This window comes from Porites lutea, chromosome 5 (assembly GCF_958299795.1).
Source record: "Porites lutea chromosome 5, jaPorLute2.1, whole genome shotgun sequence".
NCBI classification, from domain to species: Eukaryota; Metazoa; Cnidaria; class Anthozoa; order Scleractinia; family Poritidae; genus Porites; species Porites lutea.
Window position 1 is genome coordinate 44,041,312 of NC_133205.1, and position 17,500 is coordinate 44,058,811.

General features: G+C 48.3%; 2 protein-coding genes and 4 non-coding genes across 6 annotated transcripts in view; 5 read left to right on the forward strand and 1 right to left on the reverse strand.

The window, feature by feature from the left end:
- Positions 1-4,556: 4,556 nt before the first annotated feature.
- LOC140939435 (U2 spliceosomal RNA) lies at positions 4,557-4,745 on the forward strand. The gene has a single exon (XR_012165785.1). It is a non-coding gene; the product is annotated as a U2 spliceosomal RNA (small nuclear RNA).
- Positions 4,746-9,276: 4,531 nt separating this feature from the next.
- LOC140937630 (uncharacterized) lies at positions 9,277-10,347 on the forward strand. The gene has a single exon (XM_073387185.1). The coding sequence runs from the start codon at positions 9,277-9,279 to the stop codon at positions 10,345-10,347; it is 1,071 nt and encodes a 356-aa protein (XP_073243286.1).
- A 566-nt stretch (positions 10,348-10,913) lies between these two features.
- LOC140939897 (U1 spliceosomal RNA) lies at positions 10,914-11,077 on the forward strand. Its single transcript, XR_012166214.1, has one exon. It is a non-coding gene; the product is annotated as a U1 spliceosomal RNA (small nuclear RNA).
- Positions 11,078-11,971: 894 nt separating this feature from the next.
- LOC140939533 (5S ribosomal RNA) lies at positions 11,972-12,090 on the reverse strand. Its single transcript, XR_012165873.1, has one exon. It is a non-coding gene; the product is annotated as a 5S ribosomal RNA (ribosomal RNA).
- Positions 12,091-12,568: 478 nt separating this feature from the next.
- Positions 12,569-12,760, forward strand: LOC140939335 (U2 spliceosomal RNA). Its single transcript, XR_012165694.1, has one exon. It is a non-coding gene; the product is annotated as a U2 spliceosomal RNA (small nuclear RNA).
- Positions 12,761-17,291: 4,531 nt separating this feature from the next.
- Positions 17,292-17,500, forward strand: part of LOC140937628 (uncharacterized) — a 1,071-nt gene continuing 862 nt past the window's right edge. The window contains exon 1 of the mRNA XM_073387182.1: positions 17,292-17,500. This exon is cut by the window's right edge and continues 862 nt beyond it. Within this exon, the coding sequence (XP_073243283.1) occupies positions 17,292-17,500 (209 nt within the window).

The window sequence follows — 17,500 nt, forward strand, 5'->3', positions numbered from 1 at the left end:
CCGGATCTTCTCCTCACGCCGTGGCAAGGTGCAGGGCTACCCTGACGTCTTCAACGGCTTGCGACACTTACGCATGGAGCTCAATACTCATATTCCCTGTTTTCTTCGTTTTGGAAAGTACCAAATTCGGGTGAAGTATGATGGCCAACCAACTACTTGCCGCCGTTGCAATTCGAGGGATCATCTCTACAAGGATTGCAGCAACTCTGTGTGTTTTAATTGTGATCGGGTGGGGCATCATTCGAGGATGTGCCCCGAAGACATCAGATGCTGTATATGCAAGAAGGAGGGCCACATGGCCATTGACTGCCAACACTCTTGGTATCGTCGCCCCCCGCCTTCTGCGTCTCTGTCTCCAGATACCGTTGCCGGGTCGAACCCCGTGGATCCTGTTTCTACCCCAGTGGAGCGTCCTACTCATACCGCCGAAACTAGTGATACAAGTGCTCCCCAAGCTGACCTCGCTGATCCTGTGAGTCAGCCTGGCTCTACTGATGTTGCTGAATCGCCTACGCCCTCACCTCCTGCTAGTGTCCCTCTCTTTACTGATCCGTCTTCCGCGTCTGTTATTCCCTCGGTCTCGGATAGTGTTCTTGGCCAGATGCCTTCCGTACCTGAGGATCCAGTGCCTTCTATTTCTGACAGTGCCCTCGCTGAGGTCGCTATGCCTCCTGCATCTCCCGAGCTGATGCCATCTGTCTCTGACAGCGCCCTCGCTCAAGTTGTCTTGCCGTCTCCCTCCGATGGTCCTGCTTTGAATCTGGCTCAACCCGATGAGAATAGTGATGATGATGATATGGGGGATTCTGTCCCCCCCTTAGAGGCCCAGCAGCTGGCGACGGCTTGGAAACGTGTTTCCCGGAAGAAGGGTCAGCGGAGGAAGAACCTGACCCGAAAGGCATCAGCTTCCCATTCTTTTGCTCCTGTGCGCAAGGCAACCAGGCCCAACCCGCCAGGAGTGAGATCTAGTAGAGGTAAGGACCCGCCTGAGTAAACTTTTTCCATTTTCAAAGGTCTAACGATTAACGTTCGCGGTTTGAGTGATGAAAAGTTTTCGTCAGTTGTTCGTTGTTTTGGTCAAGAGAATCTAGATTTCTGTTTTATCCAGGAAACGATGGTTTCTGATAGACGGGTCATTAATTCCCTATCTTCCCGGTGGCGGGGCCCCAGTTTTTGGTCCCCGGCTGTCGGGAGGAGGGGTGGCGTGGCCATTTTGCTTTCAAGTAGTTTACAAGATAATCTCTCTGTTTGGAAAAAGGATACTGAGGGTCGGGTCCTTAGTGTATTACTTAAAATTGATTCCCAGTCTATTAATTTAGTTAATGTGTATGCTCCAACTGTACCGGCTGATAGACGAGTCTTCTACCAGTCGGTTCATTTGTACTTCTTTCCACACTCCTCGCTGATAGTTGGTGGTGATTTCAACTGTTATGACGGTTCCTCAGATAAGTTTGGGGGCACCGTCTCTATTAGTTCTGACTTGTCTGACCTTAAATCGTGTTTTTTGTTAAGGGATGCGTGGCGAGCTTCGCATCCCAGAACCCGCCAGTTTACTTGGTTTAATTCAGATTCTTCAGTTGCTAGTCGTTTAGACACTTTTCTTGTTGCAAGGTCCCTCCTTTCATCAGTTAAGTCGTGTGTTATTTCTCCTTGTGTTTTCTCGGATCACGAGTTTGTTTTTATTGACTTAGTTCTCGAAGCTTCTTCTAAGTATGGCCCTGGAGTGTGGAAATTAAATAATTCTCTCTTAGAGGACGAGTCTTATTGCGAGAAGATTCGTGCTCTTATTGATCGTTTTTTATTGTTTAAACATACCTTTTCTTCCTCTGGCTCCTTTTGGGAATCCCTTAAGAAAGATATTAAAGTTGAATCTATTGCCTTTTCAAAGCAAAAGCGTAGAGACCTCTCTGATGAGAGAGTCTCGTTAACTAACCGCTTGATTGCTTTGAAACATCGTCTAGTGTCGGGTGATCCTTCTGTTAAGTCTGAAATTGCGGACTTGGAGAGCTCCCTTAAAGTCTTAATGACAGAGGAGTATATGGGTGCAAAAATTAGAAGTCGAGCAAAATGGCTAGAAGAGGGCGAAGCCCCTACTAAGTTTTTCCTTAAGTTAGCTTCTCAAAAGTTTGAGAAGAGTTTCGTCTCCTCTGTCCTTAATTCTGATGGTGTTGAGGTGTCTACTCTACCTGAGATAGTAAAAGCTCATGAAGTTTTCTATTCCTCTCTCTTTGCTGAGGAGTCTGTTGATTTAGAAACACAAAATCATTTGTTCTCGTTCGTTTCGCGCCGTTTGTCGGATCATGATCGTGATGCTTGCGAGGGGGCTTTGTTGCTGGACGAAGCTACTGAGGCTGTTGGCTTGTCCAATCGCAACAAGGCCCCCGGCCCTGATGGTTTGTCGGTAGAATTTTATTTAACGTTCTGGTCGCGCCTCGGCCCACTCTTAGTTGAGGTTTTTAATGAAGGCCTGCGCGAGTCAGAGCTTTGTGACTCTATGAAAACTAGCATCACTCGATTAGTTTATAAGAAGGACGACCGGAGGAATTTGAAAAACTGGCGTCCAATATCTCTTCTAAATGTCGATTATAAGATTTGTTCGAAGGCTATCTCCTTGCGACTTTCTAAGGTTCTAGATTCCATTGTTGACCCGGACCAGACTTGCTCTGTTCCTGGGAGATCTATTGCTTCCAACTTGTTTTTGTTGCGCGACGTTTTAGATCACATTGAGCGAACTGGCGAGACGGGTATTCTCGTCAGCCTAGATCAGGAGAAAGCTTTCGATCGTGTCAATCGAACTTTTCTTCTAAATCTCTTAAGACATCTAGGTTTCGGTCCTTCCTTTTTAAATTGTATTCACACCCTGTATAATGGCGCTAATATGCGAGTGATTGTAAACGGCTTCCTTTCTGATATGATACCGATTGCGCGTGGTGTTAGGCAGGGTGACTCCCTTTCACCAATGCTCTATATCTTGTGTGTTGAGGTTCTTGCATGCAAGATTAGAGCCTGTAATGATATTGAAGGTTTTTTACTCCCGGGTGCTCAGGGCTTGCAGTTCAAAGTTGGTCAGTATGCCGATGACACAACGTCCTTGGTTAAGGACGTTGTGTCTCTTCATAATCTTTTTAGGGAGATTCAGTTATATGAGCGTGGTACCGGGGCTAAATTGAATCTTTCGAAGACGGAGGCCATGTGGCTGGGGTCTTGGAAAGACCGCGTTGACCAGCCTCTTGGCCTCAAGTGGGTTAACAAAATGAAAATTTTGGGTGTTGTTTTTGGTACGGTCCCAGTTGAGAGAGACAACTGGGAACCGCGCCTGTCTAAGCTTGATAACTGTCTGTCTCTGTGGAAATCGAGGTCATTGTCGTTTGTTGGTAAAGTGTTAATTCTTAATGTTTTAGGTTTGAGCAAGCTTTTGTACTTGTCGCGTGTTTTAGTTCCCCCGAGATGGGCGCTTGACAGGTATAATAGCTTGATCTGGCCTTTTTTATGGGGCGCTAAATTAGAACCTGTTGCTCGAAGATCAATCGTGTGCTCTCCGGATCAGGGGGGCCTTGGTTTAATAGACTTTTGGTGTAAAGGACAGGCGTTGCGCTTATCTTCCTTCGTTAAATCTCTATCGGATCCTAGTTTTAAGTGTTTTTATCTCGTTCGGTATTTCTGCGGCTCGCGTTTGTCGTCCCTTCGCCCCGAGTGGTCCACCTTGCGGGATATTCGTACACCTAGCGCGGCTTCGCCATCCAAGTTTTATTCGCGCATGATTGATCTTCTTAAGTCTTGCAGTTTCCCTGGGTCTTTTACATTTGACTCCAAGTCTATCTATAAGGAGATAATTAAGCGTCACTGTTCCCTCCCGGTCCTCCCCAGGTTTTGGTCCCCTTTACTAAGTAGTTCTTTTAGTCTTTCTCGCCATTGGTCCTCCATAAGAGATTCTTTCACTGAAAATTATAAAAGTGATCTTTCATGGCTCATCACTTTGAGAGCAGTTAAGGTCCGTGAGTCTCTACGGAACTGGGGGTACATTGATAACCCTTCGTGTGCGACATGTTCGCAAACAGAATCTATCGATCACTGTTTTCGCGCATGTCCCCGAGTCAATGCTGTGTGGTTCTTTTTCCTCCCCTTGTTGTCCTCTCTTTTATCGCAACCCTTCCCCCTTTGCGGTGCCTCCATTTTCTTTTTTCAATTGCCTTTTCCTAATGATAAATCACGACGTTTGCTTCTGTTTTTAATCAAGTCGATTTTGTATGGTGTTTGGCGCTTTAGGAACAAAGCTGTTTTTCATAATGGTCGAGAGGATTCTAGGGCAATAATTAAGTATATTATTACTGACATTAAGAATAGAATTAGAGCTGATCGGTTTAGATTCTCTCCTAGCAAGTTCCGCTCTTTGTGGTGCCATCCGGCACTTTGCGATTTCCATCAGGATGATAATTTAGTATTTAAGTTTTAATTTTTGCGATATGATCATTGATGTAATTTCCTTAGTTTTTTCCTTAGTTTTTCTTTAGTTTGTAGCAATTGTTGATCTCCTGTAAATACTGTAAATACTGTACATAGTTTTGCAATAAACTTTCAAAATACAAAAAAATCTGTTCTTATCAGCTTAATATCTGATACGCTGCTCATTGAGCAGCTCATATATTAAACTGATTTTTGGAATTGGGCTGTGGAAAGGAGGCTTGCCTCGTCCCAGCCACGGGTTGCCTCGGTATAGCACTACCTCCGAGTGCGGCCCACTTCCCCTTGGGGAAGAAATATTCAATTAATAAGAGACATATATTTCGATATTTTTTTCCTGTGCTTGTTTTTTCAACATCTGGGTACCCTGTGGCTCACTGGTGTCCCCCGCGTCAGGCTTCTATTTAGGCGAGCCGTCGGTCACATAACTGGAGTCCTGTGGCCGTCTGGACTTGCGCAGTTACCACAAGGGCCCTAAGAGGAAAGCAGTTTTTCCGCTGCCGGCCGTTGGTCCTAGCTTTTCATACTTACCTGACGCTGCTTTTCGCGACGCGGAAACTCTGCCCTTGTGGTAAGAATTCGTGGTTGGGAACTGGCTTTTGGTGAGTGTCGCTGCATCATTTGAAGCGTGTACTGGCTTTCGTGGCTACGTTCGTCTCTAGTGCTGTGGTTGTCTCTATCGTGGTCTTGGTTGGTAGTTCACTTGGTTGGTTCAAGCCTCGATTTTTTCGTAAGTTTTTACTCTTACTGTCTTTGGCGGGTCGCCCGTCCCTTTTTGGGCCCTGCCCATCAGGGCTTAACCCCGGGGGTTAGTTTCTTTGGGGTTTTCTCCTTTCTTTTTCTTTGTCATGCCGCGTCCTTCTATGCGGAGGACGGTTACTCTTGATGTTGGGCGGGTCCCTCAAGTCATCAATCGTCCCGAATTGGTACACATGCTCAAAGAGCGGTTTGGTTCTTGGAAACTGCTGGCAGTTCAATTCTTGCCGGGCCTTAAAGCCCAGCTTACTTTTGATTCTGAAGAGGCTCGTGTGATGATTGAGCGAAATACTGAAATCGATCTTGGTGGCCATCCATGCCGTGTAGTTGGGGGGGGTCCGAGGGGGGAAAATGTCCTCGTTTTTCACCTCCCCTACGAATTGGATAATGGGGCCGTTAAAGTGGCTTTGCAACGATTTGGTCAGGTGCACTCTGTGCGTCACCAGCACCACCCGGACACTTCTATCCATACCGGGACGCGTATTGTGCACATGATTCGCGAGGCGCCTATTCCTAGGCATATTTATGTTGACGGTTGGTCGGGCAAGGTTTGGTACCGGGGGCAGCCGGTTGAATGCGATATTTGTGCGGGGGGTCACGTTTCGCGCGTGTGCCCTTTGCGTGGGAAATGTCGGTTTTGCAAAGAGGAGGGGCATTTTGCTCGAAATTGTCCTAATCGTGATCGTGATGATTGGGGGGAGGCCTCCACTGGTGGTCCCGCCCCTGCGAATGCTGGGGAGGGTCCCGCTACTTCGGCCGACCCTGCCCCTGCCGGTAGTGCTGGTATTGATTTGAGGGACAACCAGCTTGACGAACTGTCTAGTTCGGTTGCTCCCAGCTCGGCTCCTTCGTCTGACTCTTTAGATGGAGCTACGGTGGTGTCTCAGGTGGACTCTTTGGATGGTGCTACGGTGGTCTCCCAAGAACAGGCCCCGGTTAGCCAGAGTTTACTGGCGGAATTGAATGTACCAAATTTGTCTGATTCTTGTGACGCTCCAAATTCTAATGATTGCATTGATTTAAGTAATAGTATTGATTTATTTAATGAACATAATGAAAGTAGTGTTGTTACTTTAAATAATAATGGAACTAGTTCTGCAAATAATAACATTAGTAATGAAAGTGAAATACATAGTAGTGATTATAGTGGTAATAATGGAAATAGTGAAAGCATTAAGCATAGTAATGATAGTAGTGGCAATAGTGGAAACAGTGAAAGTATTAATGTTACTTTACCTCGTAATGATGGTTTGGAACTACTTGATTGCTCTAGTGACAGTGACTCTGATGGTTCTGAAGACCCTGAAATCCGCAGCGATGCGTCCATCGCTTCCTTGGACGCTGAAGGGTCCTCTCTTGACTCGGTCCACTCGGTTGATAACGAAGGTTTTGTTGCTCCGCTGCCTCAGCGGGCTCCCCGTTCTTCCAGGAAACCCGCTGTTGTCATTTCACCTGGCAGGTCACGCTCTGTGTCACCTGCCGTTGACGGTAGGAGCAGGTCTCCGCTTTCCTCTGGCAAGCACCCCTTGCCTCCTGTTGTGGGCCCTAGGCCTAAGTCTAGGAGGTCCTAGACTGCTCGCCACTCCCTTCTTTCCATTCAAGTTAGACGTTATATCAGTCAACGCCAACGGCCTGCGTGTGGCCGATAAGCGTGCTGGTTTCTTGCAGTGGTTGCATTCTCTTCCTGTTGTCGTTGATGTTGTCTGTATCCAGGAATCTCATTGTGTTTCTCTGGCTGAATGTGATTTGTGGTTTCGTTCTTCTGGTTTTTTAAGTGTCGTCTCTCCTGGCTCCAAGAAATCTTGTGGTTGTGTTGTCCTCTTTCGTCCCACTCTGTCTTTGGTTCAATCTTGGGCGGATGAAGAGGGGCGTCTGTTGCAATGTGAGTTCTCTTTTCGTGACCAGTCCTTTCGTGTTATTTCGTTGTATGCTCCCAATCGCAACCCTGTAAGGAACCAGTTTCTAGAGCAACTGGCTGAAGAGGTTGATCCCTCCATCCCTACACTCCTTTGCGGTGACTTTAACACGGTCTTCGACCGTAGTCTTGATCGTTCTGGCTCTGACTCTTCTGACACCTGGAGAGAGAGTTCCGCCGCACTTGCGACTCTCTTCGAGTCTTGTTGTTGTATTGATGCCTGGAGGTATCTCCATCCTACCTCTGCTGGTTTCTCTTGGACCAGGCCGGACGGCTCCATATCTTCCCGTATCGACCTAATTGGTTGTCCTTATATCTGGGTGTCATCTATGTCCTCTTGTGATTTCGTTTCCTGTCCTTATTCTGATCATTGTGCTTTGTTGTTTTCTGTTTTTGTCCCTGGCATTGTGCCGTCCGGTCCTGGTCTTTGGAAGTTGAACGCATCTATCCTCAATGAGGACGATTATGTCCAACTTATTACTTCTTTCTGGGGTGTTTGGCGTACCAAAATGTCGACCTTTTCCAGCCTTGCCAAGTGGTGGGAGGCTGGTAAGCGAGAAATTCAGCGTATCACTCGGGAGTTTTGTGTCCGTTGGGCTAATGAGACCCGGGCTTCTAGAGACCTCTTGAGCCGTCTTGCCGATCACCTGAAGTCGCGGTTTGATGAGGGTCTCATCTCGGCCTATGTGCCCTATCGCTCAGTTCTTAATCGTCTAGCTGAGTTGGATCTTGCTCAGGCTAGGGGTGCGCAGGTTCGCTCCCGGACCCGGTGGGTGGAGGAGGGTGAGACTTCTTCCTCCTACTTCTGTCGTCTCGAAAAGAAGCGCTCTGCTGACAGATGGATTTCTGCTGTCCGCAACCCTAATGGCCGTATTGTGTCCGACCCGCAAGGTCTTTGTGATTCCTTTTCCTCCTTCTATTCTGATCTGTTTTCCGCCTCTCCTGTTGATCCTTCTGCTCAACAGTCCTTGCTTGCTAACCTGTCTTCTGTTCTTCCTCCTGATCAGGCCGAGAAATGTGAGGGCTATTTGGATGTGGGAGAGTGTTACGAGGCTCTCGTGGGTATGGCCAAAAACAAGGCTCCTGGGTCTGATGGTCTGCCCATGGAGTTCTACGTTAAGTTCTGGGATGTACTCGGTCCTGATCTGGTTACTGTACTTAATTCTTGTTTTGACGCGGGTCTTCTCTCTTCCTCGCAACGTCGTGGGGTTATCTCTCTGTCTTTTAAGAAGGGTGATCGGCTCGACCCCCGCAATTGGCGTCCGATCTCTCTTCTTAATGTTGATTACAAACTGGCTGCTAGGGTTCTTGCTGGGCGTCTTCTTAAGGTCATTCATCTGGTTGTTGCGGATGACCAGACTTGTGGGGTCCCGGGGAGATACATTGGTGAAAATGTTGCTTTTTTGAGAGATGTTGTTCACTATGCCTCTTTCTCTGGGCAACCTGTTGCTATCCTTTCCCTCGATCAGGAAAAGGCCTTCGATAGAGTGGATTGGGGATTCATGCGCTCTACTCTTCTGTCTATGGGCTTCGGTCGTTCTTTCATTAAATGGGTGGATTTGTTTTATACTGAAGTGTCTAGTGCTGTGTCCGTCAATGGTTATCTGTCTTCTTTTTTCTCGCTGTCGAGAGGGGTACGCCAAGGCTGCCCTCTCTCCCCCCTTCTATATGTTCTTGTATCTGAAGTGCTGGCCGTCAACATCAGGGCCAACCCACGTATCGAAGGCCTGACCCTCCCCGGGTCCTCATCTCCTCTCTCGCCCATCTCACAATATGCGGATGACACGTCGCTAGTTGTTGTCTCGGATGCTTCTATTCGCGCCATCTTTGATGTATATGCCATCTACGAGAAAGGCTCGGGAGCCAAGCTTAATCAAAGCAAATCCAAAGGTCTCTGGTTGGGTGGTTGGGCTGGTAGGCTGGATCCTCCAGTTCCACTTGATTGGTCCTCGGTTAAGATCAAGACGCTGGGCGTGTTTGTCGGTCCTGGTGACCTCGATGAGGACAATTGGCTGCCCAGGATTGATGCTGTAGAAAAGGTCCTTTCTTCTTGGAGGCAGCGGTCCCTCTCCTTCAAGGGTAAGGCCTTGGTTATCAATGCCCTTGCTTTGTCCCGGGTCTGGTATGTGTCTTCACTAATTCACATGCCTGATTGGGTTGTTTCGAAATTGGTTCGGCTGACCTTCCACTTTTTTTGGGGTGGTAAGCGCGATCTTGTCCGTCGATCTGTTGTTATTCAGCCCCCTGATCAGGGTGGTTTCTCGGTGGTGGATGTACAGCTGAAGGTCTCATCTCTTCTCGTCCAATGGGTGAGACGTTTTGTCTCATCCTATGCTAACTGGTCCCACTTTCTTACTTTCTGGTTTTTCTCTGTTTTCAACTGCTCTGTGCTTGATGTTTTTTCGCGTCCTTTTGCATTCAGTCCCCTCGCCCTGCCTCCGTTTTATCAGTCACTTTTGCTGTCTTGGCGCAGTGTCAATGGTTCTTTCTCGGTTTCTCGCTCCTGTCTGGTTATGGGCTCTTCGTCATCTGAGCATACTTTGCCAGCAGTGAGCATGTCTGCTAAATCTTGTTACTTGTACCTGTTGTATGCTAGTCTTTCCCCACCACACTGTGTTGCTAAATTTCGTCCCGGATTTGGTGACCTCTACTGGCCGACCACCTGGAAGTCGTTATCTCTCTTTCCGTTGGACCGCCCTGTCACTGACCTGAATTGGAAGATCGCGCATGGGGTGTTGTACACCGTGGACCGCCTTATCTCCTTTGGTTATGCCTTTGACCCAGCTTGTTTTTGTTCTTCGCCTATTGAGACCGCTCCCCATTTGTTCTACGAGTGTCCCCTGGCGCAAAGTGTCCTCTCCTGGCTCCAGTCTCTGATGTTTAAGTGTAGCCCTTTGTTGCCTTCCATATCGTTGCGTCATGTTCTTTTTGGTTTCTCCCCGGATGAGCTGGTCTCTGTTCCGAGGGTCTTTGTCTATCTCTTGAATGTCTGTAAGTTTTGTATTTGGTTAGCTCGGAACGACTTTCGTTTTCGGGACACTCGTCCTGGGGCCATTGTTGTTATTGGTCAAGTAAAGGCCCGGGTGGCCTTCTACTTGCCGCTTTATTTTAAACGCTTCCGCTCTGCTCGTCGCAAACGTTACTTCTTGCGTCAGTGGTGTGCCAATGGTACCTTGGGCTCGGTTGGTGAGGCTGGCCTCTCAATCTCGTTGTAACTCTTTTCCTCTCCTTCTTTGCTCTTGCTTGAGTGAGTGTGTCTATGGTCCCTATGGTCGCCTTTGTTGGTTGTACTGTGGTTCCTTCTGCTGGATCTGCTGGTCTCCTTTGTTGGTCGTACTGGCCCCAGTCTTTGTTAGAGTGAGTGTGTCTGTGGTCCCTATGGTCGCCTTAGTTGGCTGCACTGTGGTTCCTTCTGCTGGATCTGCTGGTCTCCTTTGTTGGTCGTACTGGCCCCAGTCCTTGTTTGAGTGAGAGTGCTTGTAAGTTTTAATGCTCGTTTTAGTGAGTTTTCTTTGCCTCTTGCGGCGTTTGAGTGAGTATGTTTTTAGTTATGTTAGATAGTCTAGTGCCCGCGTCTTTTAACTTGTTCTGCTGTCCTGTACATGTTTGTCCTGTATTTGTTTTGTCCTGTACTGTGTATGTAGGGGTGGGGGTTCGATTCCCCCAGTCAGTTTCTGTACTGGTGTACTGCCCCGGTTTGCTGTGTGTGGTACTAGACTTTAAGTCTGGCGGCATTGCACCACCCTACTGGGGGCCGGCCATTCACTGTAAACACAAAAAAAAACTTACCTGACGCGGGAGGCACTGTGATCAAGGAGGCAGTCCTCTCAAGGTGAGGCCCTCTCATTGCACTTCGATTGGGTTGACCCTTGCGATTACCCCAAATGTGGGTAACTCGAGCGTATAATTTCTGGTAGTGGGGACCTGCGTTCGCGCTAGTCCCCGGTTTTGTCGTAATTATTGTATCTAGCGCGGTCCACAGCTTATTGAAAAACGCGCGCGCCAATGACACAACTGGTAACGTGCGCGCGTGTGATTGTTTCACATACAGGTGATCGATCGATACAAAACAGCACAGAGAAAGAGAAGAAGAGAAGTCTCCGGGGAGGGAGGGACCAAGAAAGAAGGTAAATTATCTTGGAATATGTTGAAGTTGATTTGTAGCTAAGCTAGTATGTTATTTAAAAAGCAGAGTAGAGACTGAAATGTCTTACTCTCTCAAAGGTGAAGTGAAAGTCGCCAGAGATGTATGTTCAAGAAGGAGGATTATGGTCGACGGTTGAAAAGCAAGCAAGCAGGATCATAAACATCCGTCTATGATGTGAGTACACTTCCCTCATAGCATAGCTTTGATTCAGAAGTTGTTTGCTTGTGTATATTTAACTCGCCTTTTCTCTCGTCGGTCTGTACTGCACGGCGCTGGTTTCGGCGTTTAATTTAAACTGTCGAGCGAGCCGTTAATAACAAATGCTAACGGACTCGGTCTTGTGTTGTATTTGGCCTTTTGGCTTGTTTCTCTGGCGTTCGCGGCCGTTTTCTCGGCCTGTAGTTGCACTGAAAGGCGAACGTAGACTTGTGGAAGCTGTGATTTGCAAAAAGTGATGTCACAAGCGGTGATTTGAAGTCACAGAGCAAAATGGAACATTACCGCGCGCTCTCGAACCAACGCGCGTTCTGTGTCCCAGCTATATTATTATGAGAAAAAAATGACCCCACAACTTGATTACTTCGAAGAATAATTCGGCGTAACTTTGGAACTGACAGCAGAGGTACATTACAGCAAGCGGTAAAACAGCAAAAATGATGAAAAAATTCCACGAAAAATAAAAGAAAAGAAGAAGCCTACAACACGGGGTATTCCCAGGCGGTCACCCATCCAAGTACTAACCCCGCCCGACAGGGCTTAACTTCGGTGATCAGACGAGAACCGGTGTTCTCCCTGTGGTATGGTCGTAGGCGAGAGAAAAGAGAGAAAATTTGACTTCTTATACCGAGTATGGTGAACATGTAAGCGAGGCATTACTTCATTACCCTCCTCAGGCAACCCTGACCTACAAAACAGGCTGTGAAGTCTTCCTTTGTAGCTGTAAATAAATTGATGCGGCCACTTACACGGAGCTTGGCGGGCTTTAAAAACCCCTTAGGGCCTAGTAAGCGGTCCCAGTCTGCCTCGTTTTGGTGTTCCCTGTCCTCCTATAGGTTAATGGCCGAGCTGTTAGGGCCTGGGTACCCTGTAGACGCTATTTGATCTCTGTCTATACACACTGTAGTGTCCTGAAGAGCTTGGCCGAGTATCTGTGCTCGGACTGAGCCAATGATATCTCCCTGTCCTCGCATAGAGTGCCAGATGCATCATGGGATGCGACAGTATTGCAACCACCATATCTAGGATGGGGAAGGAGCCAACCACCCTAGGTCCGGAGGACCTAAAGGGGCATCGCTTCTCGGCCTTTTGGCTAAGATCAAGTGTAGTATCTGTTCTTATCAGCTTAATATCTGATACGCTGCTCATTGAGCAGCTCATATATTAAACTGATTTTTGGAATTGGGCTGTGGAAAGGAGGCTTGCCTCGTCCCAGCCACGGGTTGCCTCGGTATAGCACTACCTCCGAGTGCGGCCCACTTCCCCTTGGGGAAGAAATATTCAATTAATAAGAGACATATATTTCGATATTTTTTTCCTGTGCTTGTTTTTTCAACATCTGGGTACCCTGTGGCTCACTGGTGTCCCCCGCGTCAGGCTTCTATTTAGGCGAGCCGTCGGTCACATAACTGGAGTCCTGTGGCCGTCTGGACTTGCGCAGTTACCACAAGGGCCCTAAGAGGAAAGCAGTTTTTCCGCTGCCGGCCGTTGGTCCTAGCTTTTCATACTTACCTGACGCTGCTTTTCGCGACGCGGAAACTCTGCCCTTGTGGTAAGAATTCGTAGTTGGGAACTGGCTTTTGGTGAGTGTCGCCGCATCATTTGAAGCGTGTACTGGCTTTCGTGGCTACGTTCGTCTCTGGTGCTGTGGTTGTCTCTATCGTGGTCTTGGTTGGTAGTTCACCTGGTTGGTTCAAGCCTCGATTTTTTCGTAAGTTTTTACTCTTACTGTCTTTGGCGGGTCGCCCGTCCCTTTTTGGGCCCTGCCCATCAGGGCTTAACCCCGGGGGTTAGTTTCTTTGGGGTTTTCTCCTTTCTTTTTCTTTGTCATGCCGCGTCCTTCTATGCGGAGGACGGTTACTCTTGATGTTGGGCGGGTCCCTCAAGTCATCAATCGTCCCGAATTGGTACACATGCTCAAAGAGCGGTTTGGTTCTTGGAAACTGCTGGCAGTTCAATTCTTGCCGGGCCTTAAAGCCCAGCTTACTTTTGATTCTGAAGAGGCTCGTGTGATGATTGAGCGAAATACTGAAATCGATCTTGGTGGCCATCCATGCCGTGTAGTTGGGGGGGGTCCGAGGGGGGAAAATGTCCTCGTTTTTCACCTCCCCTACGAATTGGATAATGGGGCCGTTAAAGTGGCTTTGCAACGATTTGGTCAGGTGCACTCTGTGCGTCACCAGCACCACCCGGACACTTCTATCCATACCGGGACGCGTATTGTGCACATGATTCGCGAGGCGCCTATTCCTAGGCATATTTATGTTGACGGTTGGTCGGGCAAGGTTTGGTACCGGGGGCAGCCGGTTGAATGCGATATTTGTGCGGGGGGTCACGTTTCGCGCGTGTGCCCTTTGCGTGGGAAATGTCGGTTTTGCAAAGAGGAGGGGCATTTTGCTCGAAATTGTCCTAATCGTGATCGTGATGATTGGGGGGAGGCCTCCGCTGGTGGTCCCGCCCCTGCGAATGCTGGGGAGGGTCCCGCTACTTCGGCCGACCCTGCCCCTGCCGGTAGTGCTGGTATTGATTTGAGGGACAACCAGCTTGACGAACTGTCTAGTTCGGTTGCTCCCAGCTCGGCTCCTTCGTCTGACTCTTTAGATGGAGCTACGGTGGTGTCTCAGGTGGACTCTTTGGATGGTGCTACGGTGGTCTCCCAAGAACAGGCCCCGGTTAGCCAGAGTTTACTGGCGGAATTGAATGTACCAAATTTGTCTGATTCTTGTGACGCTCCAAATTCTAATGATTGCATTGATTTAAGTAATAGTATTGATTTATTTAATGAACATAATGAAAGTAGTGTTGTTACTTTAAATAATAATGGAACTAGTTCTGCAAATAATAACATTAGTAATGAAAGTGAAATACATAGTAATGATTATAGTGGTAATAATGGAAATAGTGAAAGCATTAAGCATAGTAATGATAGTAGTGGCAATAGTGGAAACAGTGAAAGTATTAATGTTACTTTACCTCGTAATGATGGTTTGGAACTACTTGATTGCTCTAGTGACAGCGACTCTGATGGTTCTGAAGACCCTGAAATCCGCAGCGATGCGTCCATCGCTTCCTTGGACGCTGAAGGGTCCTCTCTTGACTCGGTCCACTCGGTTGATAACGAAGGTTTTGTTGCTCCGCTGCCTCAGCGGGCTCCCCGTTCTTCCAGGAAACCCGCTGTTGTCATTTCACCTGGCAGGTCACGCTCTGTGTCACCTGCCGTTGACGGTAGGAGCAGGTCTCCGCTTTCCTCTGGCAAGCACCCCTTGCCTCCTGTTGTGGGTCCTAGGCCTAAGTCTAGGAGGTCCTAGACTGCTCGCCACTCCCTTCTTTCCATTCAAGTTAGACGTTATATCAGTCAACGCCAACGGCCTGCGTGTGGCCGATAAGCGTGCTGGTTTCTTGCAGTGGTTGCATTCTCTTCCTGTTGTCGTTGATGTTGTCTGTATCCAGGAATCTCATTGTGTTTCTCTGGCTGAATGTGATTTGTGGTTTCGTTCTTCTGGTTTTTTAAGTGTCGTCTCTCCTGGCTCCAAGAAATCTTGTGGTTGTGTTGTCCTCTTTCGTCCCACTCTGTCTTTGGTTCAATCTTGGGCGGATGAAGAGGGGCGTCTGTTGCAATGTGAGTTCTCTTTTCGTGACCAGTCCTTTCGTGTTATTTCGTTGTATGCTCCCAATCGCAACCCTGTAAGGAACCAGTTTCTAGAGCAACTGGCTGAAGAGGTTGATCCCTCCATCCCTACACTCCTTTGCGGTGACTTTAACACGGTCTTCGACCGTAGTCTTGATCGTTCTGGCTCTGACTCTTCTGACACCTGGAGAGAGAGTTCCGCCGCACTTGCGACTCTCTTCGAGTCTTGTTGTTGTATTGATGCCTGGAGGTATCTCCATCCTACCTCTGCTGGTTTCTCTTGGACCAGGCCGGACGGCTCCATATCTTCCCGTATCGACCTAATTGGTTGTCCTTATATCTGGGTGTCATCTATGTCCTCTTGTGATTTCGTTTCCTGTCCTTATTCTGATCATTGTGCTTTGTTGTTTTCTGTTTTTGTCCCTGGCATTGTGCCGTCCGGTCCTGGTCTTTGGAAGTTGAACGCATCTATCCTCAATGAGGACGATTATGTCCAACTTATTACTTCTTTCTGGGGTGTTTGGCGTACCAAAATGTCGACCTTTTCCAGCCTTGCCAAGTGGTGGGAGGCTGGTAAGCGAGAAATTCAGCGTATCACTCGGGAGTTTTGTGTCCGTTGGGCTAATGAGACCCGGGCTTCTAGAGACCTCTTGAGCCGTCTTGCCGATCACCTGAAATCGCGGTTTGATGAGGGTCTCATCTCGGCCTATGTGCCCTATCGCTCAGTTCTTAATCGTCTAGCTGAGTTGGATCTTGCTCAGGCTAGGGGTGCGCAGGTTCGCTCCCGGACCCGGTGGGTGGAGGAGGGTGAGACTTCTTCCTCCTACTTCTGTCGTCTCGAAAAGAAGCGCTCTGCTGACAGATGGATTTCTGCTGTCCGCAACCCTAATGGCCGTATTGTGTCCGACCCGCAAGGTCTTTGTGATTCCTTTTCTTCCTTTTATTCTGATCTGTTTTCCGCCTCTCCTGTTGATCCTTCTGCTCAACAGTCCTTGCTTGCTAACCTGTCTTCTGTTCTTCCTCCTGATCAGGCCGAGAAATGTGAGGGCTATTTGGATGTGGGAGAGTGTTACGAGGCTCTCGTGGGTATGGCCAAAAACAAGGCTCCTGGGTCTGATGGTCTGCCCATGGAGTTCTACGTTAAGTTCTGGGATGTACTCGGTCCTGATCTGGTTACTGTACTTAATTCTTGTTTTGACGCGGGTCTTCTCTCTTCCTCGCAACGTCGTGGGGTTATCTCTCTGTCTTTTAAGAAGGGTGATCGGCTCGACCCCCGCAATTGGCGTCCGATCTCTCTTCTTAATGTTGATTACAAACTGGCTGCTAGGGTTCTTGCTGGGCGTCTTCTTAAGGTCATTCATCTGGTTGTTGCGGATGACCAGACTTGTGGGGTCCCGGGGAGATACATTGGTGAAAATGTTGCTTTTTTGAGAGATGTTGTTCACTATGCCTCTTTCTCTGGGCAACCTGTTGCTATCCTTTCCCTCGATCAGGAAAAGGCCTTCGATAGAGTGGATTGGGGATTCATGCGCTCTACTCTTCTGTCTATGGGCTTCGGTCGTTCTTTCATTAAATGGGTGGATTTGTTTTATACTGAAGTGTCTAGTGCTGTGTCCGTCAATGGTTATCTGTCTTCTTTTTTCTCGCTGTCGAGAGGGGTACGCCAAGGCTGCCCTCTCTCCCCCCTTCTATATGTTCTTGTATCTGAAGTGCTGGCCGTCAACATCAGGGCCAACCCACGTATCGAAGGCCTGACCCTCCCCGGGTCCTCATCTCCTCTCTCGCCCATCTCACAATATGCGGATGACACGTCGCTAGTTGTTGTCTCGGATGCTTCTATTCGCGCCATCTTTGATGTATATGCCATCTACGAGAAAGGCTCGGGAGCCAAGCTTAATCAAAGCAAATCCAAAGGTCTCTGGTTGGGTGGTTGGGCTGGTAGGCTGGATCCTCCAGTTCCACTTGATTGGTCCTCGGTTAAGATCAAGACGCTGGGCGTGTTTGTCGGTCCTGGTGACCTCGATGAGGACAATTGGCTGCCCAGGATTGATGCTGTAGAAAAGGTCCTTTCTTCTTGGAGGCAGCGGTCCCTCTCCTTCAAGGGTAAGGCCTTGGTTATCAATGCCCTTGCTTTGTCCCGGGTCTGGTATGTGTCTTCACTAATTCACATGCCTGATTGGGTTGTTTCGAAATTGGTTCGGCTGACCTTCCACTTTTTTTGGGGTGGTAAGCGCGATCTTGTCCGTCGATCTGTTGTTATTCAGCCCCCTGATCAGGGTGGTTTCTCGGTGGTGGATGTACAGCTGAAGGTCTCATCTCTTCTCGTCCAATGGGTGAGACGTTTTGTCTCATCCTATGCTAACTGGTCCCACTTTCT

Excerpts from the sequence above, each read along its gene's own strand:
- LOC140937630 (XM_073387185.1), top strand. The coding sequence starts at position 9,277 with ATGCCTGATTGGGTTGTTTCGAAATTGGTTCGGCTGACCTTCCACTTT.